The sequence below is a fragment of the Corvus brachyrhynchos genome, unplaced genomic scaffold (genome assembly GCF_000691975.1).
Source record: "Corvus brachyrhynchos isolate BGI_N302 unplaced genomic scaffold, ASM69197v1 scaffold94, whole genome shotgun sequence".
Classification (NCBI taxonomy): domain Eukaryota; kingdom Metazoa; phylum Chordata; class Aves; order Passeriformes; family Corvidae; genus Corvus; species Corvus brachyrhynchos.
In genome coordinates this window covers 8559693-8571009 of record NW_008238330.1, presented here as the reverse complement: position 1 = coordinate 8571009, position 11317 = coordinate 8559693, and the positions used below count along the sequence as shown (strand labels likewise).

Below are 11317 nucleotides of genomic sequence, written 5' to 3'. Positions count from 1 at the left end.
TCACCCAGACAAGTATCCCTGCTGCTCTGAGCAAAACCAGCCAAAAAGCTCTTTGGTACATTCCTACTAAGAGCTTAAAATTTTAGTGACTGTACATGGGGCAAAAGAATACCCTTCATTATCTTAACTGCCACTGCATGAGGAGAATGCCACGCCATAACACACTACTATTGTGCTACAGCAATAATATCCTGCCACAGGCACAGGGCTCTATCCCAAACCAACCTCACTAAACCAGTGGGAGGCAAAAGATAGGAGAGCTTACAGAAAACATGAGAAGTTAAAAGAAAACAGGAGAACTTAGACTGTAAGTGTATGGCAGATTTGAGTTAAGCAATTTTAACAGCTTTGCTTGTTAAAGAAATAATGAGGAAAAAAGACCTGTTTCAGTTCAAGCAGCTCCTGAGAAAAACACTGTTAAATGTCAGTTTCTGTAACATAAACACCTCAGTCTCTCCTCAGCCCTGTCACTGGCACGCTCTTTTACAGCTGTTTGATGTGAGCTTTGATGTGGCTTTGAGCACGAATCTGTAATTTAAATGTTCTCATTTCTAGCAAGATTCTTTACTGGTCGGCCACCATTCCCACAGATATTAAAAAAACAGCTATACAAAACATTCCTATTAAAAAATCCAGCTCCTTAAAGATTAAACGTTTGAAAACATAGTATTTTATTTGGAGTAAAATACAAGATACACATGAACAGGGACAGATGAACAAGTAGAATGCACTATCAGGTGACTGACAAACAAACGCAAGGCAGAGAATGACAAGTAGAAGACTCAAGAGAAGTAAGCTGTTTTCTGGTGAGGTTACATTAAGAAAGGAGATGAAAATATTTAAAATAACTTATTTCCCAAAAAAGTTGCTTCATTAACTTTCCTATGCGTATTTAGATTATCATCTCAGTATTAAGAATACTGGCAAAATCAGAATCTGTCTTCTGATGTTCAAATTTGCTTTAAATGAATTCAAGTGAAAAAGCACAACTTTATTTGAAAGGGTCCAGCACTTTGGCTATAAAGCATATTTATCTCACTGTCTAATGAACACCCTCTAGAAAAGTGCTACTGACCACACTTGCTGAGCTATGACATGCCCAATGTGAAGTAACATTATAGAATCAAAGTGTTTCTTTTTGTTCCTCCTACTCTTTACTTTTGCTGATGCAATTTTTACATACAATGCTACTTCTTAACTATATTAACTACACAAAAGTAACAACTGGAGTTTCCACCTTGAAGACATCAAAAACTCTAATACATGCATTTTTGGTCTTTTTTTTCCCTTTTCTTAACAAAAATAAACTCCTTTGTTTGTAGGGAATGTTCTCAGTTCTTCAACAAGGTCCTGTTTGCTATTTCTCAATGAATGTCAATGGCTAACCATTAAAAATGGGACTGCAGAAACTAATATCTATAAATTTTAGGTTTACAAGGAAGTAGAGTCTCAGTGTGAAATTAATATTAATAGTTATTTTGAACACTAGAAGCAAAGAATACATAATTCAAAACAAAAATTACTGAAAAATAGTACCAGTCTACATTTTCTTTCCATGACAACTTCTGATAGATCAGATGCTTTTTGGTATTTCAGTCCTCTGACTCATATCTGAGGATTAAAAAAGAATAAATAGAAAAATCATTAAAACAGACTTGAAAACACCCCAAAGACATTTTATCTCTAAAGAAAATATGAAACCCAAGCAATAAATTACACCCAAGACTGATACATTTCTGTCAAGGTTTACTGTATGACTTAAGCTACAGACACATGCATTTACTTTTTAGACTATTTTCTCCTTTTAAAACTGGCCAGTTTACCCAACAGGAAAATGAAGGAATGACCTACCTGCAAATCCAAACAATTGCCAAAACATCTGGAACATCTCCCATCTGTATCTCTGTGTGTAGCACCTGAGGCCTTATCTGCCACACCCACGAATATCCTCCATCCTCTCCATACTAAAGTCTCTCATTACTTGCTACATGACAGCTGCTGTTGCACACACCAGCCCTAACAACACTGAACATCCATTCAAAGGATGCTTGTCAAAACTCAGGGAATAGCCTATTAGAACTTCTTTTTAAGGAAAATGTATAAACTGTTTTAGAGACAAAATGGGAGCAGAACGTGGATCCAGAACAAGGATCTTGTTGGGACAGACAGGCACTTACTTGGAAAGTCTTCTACGCAGATCCTTTATCTGCTCATTCTTCTTGGTGAGAATCTCTTTCATGTTGCGATAGGCAGCTGTTTGCTGAAATTTCTTCTCCAGTTCCTACACAATAACAACATCAACGTATTATTTACATATTATGAAGACTAGACCAAAATATTAAAAAAAAAAAACCTACTTGCTTTTCCTCCTCAAATTTGGTTGGCAGTACTAGTTTCCATAACTTACTCAAATTTAGATGAAGTCAGCTGGTAGATTCAAATCAGATTACTGGGACAGACATAGAAACACTAACTTCATTTTATAACAAAATCAGGCCAAAAGTCTTCAGAAGACTGAGAATATGCTTTTCATTTAAAAATTTCTATCCAGACAAATGGTCAATTCTTTAATATTCATCTAGTTATGACCATGCAGTTAATTGTGGGCTTGCTATTTTATGTATAATGTGCTTTTCCACTGAAATAACAAAAATATAAGGGCAAAAGTGTGGCCTGGTAAACTCTGCATCCTGTAGCATATGCTTGTTAAATTACTAATCAATTAAAATGTGAGTAAGGAATTCATCTTTACAATACAATAAAATGCTAACCTTTTCAGCTGTGGATAGCTGATCCTGAACCTTCAGTAAGTTATGTTTTGTTGTCACCAAGTCCTCTTCTAAGAATTTTTGGTTTGCAGTAGTGTCATTCATAGTCTTCTCAAACTGGGATTTCAAAGCTGCCACTTTATTCTCCAGTTCAGTGATATCCTGGTTTGCATTATTCTTCAATAGAAGAAATATTTAAAATATGTAAAATTCAAGGGAAGAAATATTTAAAATTTTAAGTGCAAAATTCCACACAAAGTAGGCACATCTTCATTTTTAATAATTGTATTCATGTTACTCCTGTAAAACCTAAATGAGAAGTGCTTTAACTAAAAAAAAGTTACAGCAGGGACTGATTTACAACTTAAAAAATTGTTAATAAATGCCTTTTAAAGATGGCTGGAATGTTTTCTCTGCTAAGATGAGATTTCAAGTTTTTGTACTTCACTTCTTTAGGAATTAGTTAGAGCCAGAGGATGAATCATATAACAGAAAGTTATTTACCATACAGAAAATTACCATTTAAGAACTAAACGTCTATGTTACAATATATTTTTGAAACATTTACAAAGCTGTTAGTGTAGTACAGGTAGGAAAGGCTGAATGTGTTTTGGCTCACACTCTCAGTCAGGTACCAACATTGCACCATTCTCAGATGTCTTACACAAAGAGGCTCCAAGTTGCTTGTGAAGCAACTTTCCTTTTTTTCCTTACGAGAAGAAACAACTCAGACCTTTCTGAACATCAGCTCTGGGTCACAAAACACTATAATAATGTAACTGTTCTATGGATTTTCACTTAAATAAAACAAAACAAAAACCAAACACAAAACATTCTAAGGTTTTAAAGCTCAGTTTCAAACTCAAACATGTAATGACTCAGGATGAGGCTGAACCAGCAGCACCTTAAACACAACAAAATCTAAAACCCAAGAAAGCCCTGTTCCTTCTTCTATCTGGAACTTAAGACTTTAGAATAGGAAACCACTTGACAGTAGCACCGCTACAGAATAAAGGCTTATTTTGAATTCTGAGACAAGAGTCCAAGGCTGCAATGTTGAAAAGCACTACATACATTTTGTATGTTTTAGTTGTTATTTTCTAACCATGACAAAAGTTAGTTATGCAAAAATTCTAAATCTTCAAATTAACCTTATCCAACAGAGCAGTTACTCCCAGTTACTGCTGGGAGTTACTCCCAGTTTCAGTTACTTTGATTCACACTTTGTGCGTGGAGCCATCTATTAACTATTAATTTAAAAAAACCCCATCAATTTGATGAGTTGGGACTTAAGAACCAATTGTGGTTTGGCAGTCATTTATTTGTTCAAAGAGTTTGAAATCCACTGCTTTATGAGCAACTGGGAGAAAGCAACAGATTAGAGAGAGCAAATTAGGGCAGGAAAGCTGAAGATACTCAGCAGCCCTGACACTGAGGCCAATTCATGTTTAACCAGAAAAGCAGGATGAGATTTAGTTCCAATCTTTTAACACTACAAACAGTATTATCCAGGATTTAATACACCCCTTTAGTATTTTAAACCGTTAATAATTTAAAGTTTAACAAAACAGAGAAAGAAAATATTTGTCATGACTGATTGAGTTCCCTATTAAAAATAGTATTAAATACAATTTTGAAAGTTACTAAGTAAACTTTTAACATATTAAGAAAACCAAGTACATACCATAAACCAGGTAGAAAGCAAAATAAAAAGAAATCAGGATTAAAATATGAAAACTAAAATAGAAATGTTTTATTATCTTGAACCTTACTTCCAAATCTGTAAATACCGCAGGAATTTTAATGTCAGTTACTCAAAATAATGGGATTAAAGTGCTCTAATTTTGTTGAAAGCCTGAATAGAAATGTTTTAAATTTAAGAAACAATTACACATGAACAAACTTTGGAAAATTCTAATTATTGACAAATAAAGGTAGAAACTTAGAAAAATACTGAGGTGACCTGAACAGATTTATTTGTGTCAACTCACCATGTTGGAATCCTCATTTACAAAACAGATTAAGAACCTCAAGTAATAAAAATAAATGGTGAAACATTTTTAACAGCATGCTGATATAGGGAGAACTACAAAAAAATCAAACAAGCAGCACGTCTGGCTTGTTCATGTGAACATCAAGTGACAAATGTGTGAAAGAATTAGTGTTTAATTGTTGCCCTAAAAAACAGGTTAGGTATCATTCTTTCATTAGTAAGGATGAAGAAACAAACAGACATAGATTTGTGTCTGTTAATACAACTCTCAGCCCTGAGAATATGAATTCTGGAATACTTCCTGATTGTTCCTGAATACATGTCAAAACATCAACTAATGTTATGGATTACCTGCTGACTGACAGACCAGCAGGAACAGACAATGTCAGCAGGAACAACACTGACTCAAACTCTTGCAGTTGCCAGAAAAGAAACACACCATACAGACCAACATTTTGGATGTATTGGCAACAGTTTCCCCCTCTGGGAGCAGAAGGATATAATTATATTTACCTTCTGATCTCCTTGGATCATCTGTAAATCCCTCAGTGACTTCTCCAGCTTGGACTTCTCATCTAGGGCAGCTGTAGCCTGCAATATATTGAAAATTTAAAACCTCAGAAACATTTTAACTTAGAACATAAGAATAATAACCATGGGATTCTTATTTAGGTATTTTTAAATACGTAAGCAGCATTAAGCATCCAAGCTTACAGGGAATTTACCTGTGTTTCTATGGTCCTGAGTCTGGTCTTCAATTTTTCATTTTCTTCCTGGAGATAAGCAACTGTCTTTGGGTTAAAGAACAAGAAAATGTTTGTGAACACTCTTGTGCCATTTTGGATTTTCCAAATACTTCAGGGAAGAAAATACACTTCATAACTTAGGAAAGCAAAAGAGATCCTAAAGGCTTATAAAATTGGCCTCCATAAGAAATCAATAATTCATTCAATTTTCATGATTTTTTGCCCCAGCGAGAAAGCAATTTAAGTTTCCAATTCTACTGTAACATAGAGGACCATTCTCTTAGACACATACTTTACCACACTGAGACTGTTGAGATCAGCATCTTGTTAGTATCAAGATTAATTATTAAAAATTGCATGTTCAGAGATGCAAATCTCATTGCTGCTCATCATTCATATTTTCAATCATCAGGCAAGTAAGAATTTATCCACAGTTCTTTTTCAATGGAGACAAATACCAGGTTACTGCATATCCTGTTCTATGTAACAGGAAATAATCATGTTTTATCAGTCAGAGTAAAATCACCATATGAACTCTGAATGATTTTGGGAATAAAAAAAAAGACAACAGATGTACATATTCAACAAAACCTGTTATGATTTTGAAATTATTTTTGAAAGAGAATTACATTAATCTATAAGCAAAATACAAGTCTGAATTCTTGAATGCTTTAATTATCATAGTGAGTAACAACAATTTGATTCAGACATTGTACTCAACACATCATTTTGGGAACACAGGACAGAAGACAGAAAATAGATTATCTAATTATCTTGATTGCCCAAAACTTAAAAGGGTATTGTAAGAAGTGTGGCATTTTAGAAAAGTTCAGTTGAATGAAATGAGTACAATACCTAATAAAAGCTATTGATAATGTTAAGTACTAGAAAGTGTTTTGTAATTCTGAAAATGTTTAGCGAGTGAGAAATCAGATGTTTTCAAAACCAGTAAATTCCAAATTCTTTGAGTGCCTGTTTCTTCAGGAGGAATTTAACCAACTTATAACACAAAAAACTGGATGTAATAAGATTGACTTCAAGTGATACAGAAAATGTTCAATAACCTAATCATTTCAGCCAGCTACATATTTTAATTTACTTCTTTGTTGAAGCACCAGCTAGCTGCATGGAACTAGTTTACTATTTCACTCGATTAAATGGAAAAATAAATTACTACAGAGACCAAAATGTCTTTGCAAAAGAAGGGTTAATACTGCGATACATGTTAGAGACCATAACTGCAGTAAATTTCTGATGCTTTGCAATATTTATTAATTTACTAGCATTTTACATTCTGGGGTATATTACCATGATGTCTGTATAGTGACAGACACATTATACAAATATTACTGTAAAGCTATTCAGGTCATTTGCATAAGCAGAATGATCATTGACCACAACTGCATGAACAGCCAAGTTCTTACCTTGTTTAGCAGCTCTGACCCACCTTCATTTAATGGAGCCAGTTTTGGTTTAATGGGATCTGCAGTGGACTAAAGAAATAATAAAGGTGAAAAAATTAAATTATACAGATTTCTAGGAGGAAGAAATGTACTCCTTTAGTCTGTCAGTCAATAGACAGTTGACAGTCAATTCAGCTTTCTTTTGTAAAGCAAATGAACAACCTTTTATTTCAAGTTCATTTTTTACTGTTTCCTTGGCTCCTAAGTTATGGACTTCACTTTGAGCTTATGTTAAACAAAGATACTGCATAGAGACGTAAAAGTATTGCAGACATGGTTCTACAGAAGACTAACAATCCTGCAGCAACCAAAAGACAAAGGAGTAAGGAGAAGATATTTGAGTGGTTGTATTTACAAAGCTCCAAATAATTTTCTCATTTAAAGTATTAAAAATAATATATATTAACTAAATACACCTTTACACTCCAAACCAAGTAAGGTGCAAACATATTCATGCAAGACAAGCTAGAGTGATATCTGTACTGTGCAATCTTCTCAGCTCTTGGGTTCATGTTGGGGTAAGTGAACATCCCAGTCCTACCCCAGGTGCCAGGGGAAGAGAACCCAGGAGCAGATGCTTCAGCACATCCCTGGTCTGGCTGACCTTGGGATGAGGTGTGTGAGGCATGCTCCAGAAATGCAGAACCTGCACTCTGGAAACAGCCAAGGCAATTCAGAGTGAGCCTTGGTGCTGAAATGCAAAATGCGAATTTTAGACAGTTTCAAAGACTGTTTTGAAAAAAAAAAGGATGGGGTTTTGGTTTTCTCTTACACACAAAGAGTGAATACTAAGCATTTTTAACATCTGTCATGACTCCACATGACATTTGATTATGATTTGATTAAAATAAAATTCTACCTTTTTGTTTGAAGATGTATATTCTGATTTTTCAAACTCAGCAACCTGGTCCAATAATTCTCTTGGAAAAAAAAAAAAAAAGACACATTTATTTACCAAAGAAATATAAAAGAAGGCATTTATTTACTAAGACCTATGCTATGAAACACATTTCACCAAGCTGGTGCTATGCCTTTTACTGCATGTAAAATTCTTGTTAGAAGTACAGGGTGAAGTCCTACACAAATACCATAAATGCAACAGATCATGTCATGCAACGGTATGATACATGCATTAGAATAGACTTAGCATCCTTAACTGAAATATAATCCAACCAGACAACAAAAGCTTTTTAATTGAGTTCAATCACCTGCTCTTAACTGATTAATTCAAGAAAGAATATTACCAATAAAACACCTTGCTGCCAAGTTTGAAATCATTTTGTATCTTGCTATTTTATAGATGGAAGCATTGAAGCTAACCTATCACTGATAAAATAGTAAAAGAATAAGTTTCTATTGGTTATGGTTAGGAAAAGAATGCAAATAGTCAACACTTCAAAGTTTTCCTATTGTTGCAAGTATAGTCCAATAGATGTTACCGATTCTCCAAGTCAGAGACATCTGTCTGTAACTTGAGGTACCATTTCTCAGCCTGGGAAAAGAGCTGCTGCAGAAGTAAAACGTTGGTGTAAGTTGTGTTTATAAGCTCTGACTCCACTTCACTGTGTACGACACTCTGCAGTCCATCCAGCATGTCTATCACCTCGTCAACTGTGAAGGTCTCTTCAACAAGTCTAAACAGAGCGGTCAAAATGAGTCAGGTACGATAAAGGTTACAATTCTGCGTTGTTATGAGATCCTATTACAAAGGTACCACTCATATGATGCAGTATCTTTTAAAAACCTCCACTGTCAGTAGTTATTAGATGACCACAGCACTACTAATTGGTTATTGTATTTGAATTTTCTCTTTAAATAATTAAAATCACAAATATTAATTCAGCTACAGCCTTGCATCCAGTTTAATCATCAGAAGCAAGATATAAAGCAATGTCATACTGTCAATATCTACGTTAATTCCTAAGAATTTGAACAACTTGGGTTTAAAAGCATTTCACTTGTAACTTCCGGAAAATACAAGAACATACAAACCTAAATGGAGAAAAGTCACCCCATAAAGTATTCAAACCTGCCACTGCTGCTAGCGTATTTTGCTTTATTCTTGCTCATAACCACCCCACACAGTACCTGCTGTCCTTGAGGTCCTGAAAACAAGAGTCCACTGTTTTGAGACACATGCTGCGCTTGAAACGGGCAAAGCGCATGTAGCTGACCACTTCGTTCTGGTGGTGCTCATTAACGCCCAGCTCTGCCTGCGGAGGAGGACACAAGCACAAAAACAAATTTAAGTAAAAAGGAGCATAACTACTGTGAATACTTGCCTTCTGACTAGTTTCTGTGATTGTTTTCACAGGGTTAGCATGCTAACTAGCAGGGTAAAAAACAACCATATTTTCATAGGTCTAATCCCTACACACCTCTCATAAGTGGGTGAGAAAGTTCCAGAACCTGGAAGCAAGGGCTCAAGTAGCCTCAAAAAAGTCATACAAAATCAGAGACAGAGGCAATCAGAGGATCAGAACCAGAAGGACTGTACAGGAGAGGAAGCTCTTGGACGTGTCCTGGTATTACATTACACATGCATAATGTAGCTGAATCATGTATCTTTCATATATGTACTAACAAAAAACCCAGACGAAAGTATGTTATGCTTGTTACTTTTTATGTAAACTCTTGAGACTTCTCACAGAATCATAGAATCACAGAATGTTTGTGTTGGAAGAGACCTTAAAGATTATCTAGTTCCAACCCCCCGCCATGGATGGGGACACCTCCTATTAGACCGGGTTGTTCAGAGCCCCATCCAACCCGGCTTTGAACACTGCCAGGGATGGGGCATTCACAATTTCCCGAGGCAACGCATTCCAGTGCCTCATCAGCCTCACAATAAAGAACTTTTTCTGTATATCTAAACCTACTCTCTTTCAATTAGTGCCTGTTGGGGTCCCTCCCCTGCCGTGTAGCCCTGGGAGAGGGGCCCTGAGGGCACAGACACGGGGTTTCCCTGCCCCTGCTCAGCCTCGTTCCCATTGGTTGGTTTGTGTTCCCTGCGCGGGCAGAAGGACCCTTGGTCCTGTGACTGGAACAGTTCCTGAGCACAGCCCCGGCCATGCGGCTGGAGGAATAAACATCTCTCTGAAACAGCTATCAAGAATCTGTCTGTCCATATATATTTCCTTTCCACGGGACTCCTGGTTTGATATATGCGTGTTGCAGGATCCCCACTGCAACAAGTGCCCATTACTCCTTGTCCTATCACTGCAGTTCGTGCTGAAGAGTCCCTCTCTGGCTTCCTTGTAGGTCTCCTCCAGAATACTGGAAGTTTGCTGTGAGGTCTCCACACAACCTTCTCTTCTCCAGGCTAAATAACCCCAGCTTGTCTGTCTTTGTAGGGGGGGTGCTCCAGTCCTCTTGTCAGCTTTATGGCCCTCCTGTGGACTTGCTCCAACACTTCCATGTCCTTCTTATGTTGGGAACACCAGAACTGTATGCATCACTCCAGATATGATCTCATGAGAGCAGAGGGGGGAATCACTTCCCTCGACCTGCTGGCCATGCTGTTTTTGATGAAGAAGGAGATCTTAATCTTAAGTGATAATGTGAATTTGTTTCTCAACAGCCTATTGCCCAGAAACAAATATTGCCAGGGCAAATGAAGAAGGAAGTAGTTTTAGATCTGGCTAAGTAGCCCTTTTATGTGTGCCTCTATTTCAAATGAACTATTGGCATGGGCACTCACATCAGAATAACCACTGCTCATGCAGGCAGCACGGGTGACAAGGAGGCACGACAGGGCATGAGTGGGAGTTTATCACCACAGTCCCTGGAGAGCTGATGCAAAGGCAGGTCCATCTCATTTACTCCGATGTATTTTGTTAGGATGGCTGATGTTGGGAAGGGACAGCAATGTAGTAACTCAGACAAAACAGTTCATCTGATCACCTTGTCCTTAGTAAACAACCCGTGCAGGGAAGCTTCAGTGACAATGCAATCCTGGGATACCTGGATGAACAATCAATACTCTGGAAACTAAATGCAGCCGAGGAAGCAGCACCAGCAGTAAATAAAACCAGCTCTCACAGTGTGGCTGCAAGCCCAATGTTACCCACAAAGTCCCACTTATTGCAGATGAGGATCATATGGAAAGCTAAATTAATGTTCTCTTTGCTGTTGCTGGAGGGTTTTTTTAGTTGAAAAGCTTCTATTCATTACAGACAGACAGGAAATTAAACTAGTAAATAAACACACAAGCACTCGTGACCTCCGAGTCAGCCACGCTGATACGCAGATAAACCACCGGGCCACCGGATCCCGCAAAAATCCCAAACCCTGGGAGTCTCCGCAGGGATGGCAGGGTGCCCAGGTGGGCAGGTGGCGACCACAGCC

At 37.1% G+C, this 11317-nt stretch overlaps 1 protein-coding gene across 3 annotated transcripts in view; it reads right to left on the bottom strand.

Annotated features, from left to right (window-relative positions):
• Positions 1–11317, bottom strand: part of LZTFL1 (leucine zipper transcription factor like 1) — a 20405-nt gene that overhangs the window by 3281 nt on the left and 5807 nt on the right. Inside the window, exons 2-10 of one of the 3 annotated variants that reach the window (XM_017734484.1) lie at positions 9059–9183; positions 8410–8604; positions 7830–7890; positions 6932–7000; positions 5487–5552; positions 5275–5352; positions 2772–2945; positions 2178–2281; positions 1537–1611 (exon numbers count right to left, since the gene is read on the bottom strand). In XM_017734484.1, the coding sequence (XP_017589973.1) occupies positions 1593–1611; positions 2178–2281; positions 2772–2945; positions 5275–5352; positions 5487–5552; positions 6932–7000; positions 7830–7890; positions 8410–8604; positions 9059–9135 (843 nt within the window). In that variant the 5' untranslated portion in view covers positions 9136–9183 and the 3' untranslated portion in view covers positions 1537–1592. Of the gene's footprint in view, positions 1–647; positions 1612–2177; positions 2282–2771; positions 2946–5274; positions 5353–5486; positions 5553–6931; positions 7001–7829; positions 7891–8409; positions 8605–9058; positions 9184–11317 lie in introns of those variants that run through there. The other 2 variants (XM_008633870.2, XM_017734485.1) reach the window with 2 other exon arrangements.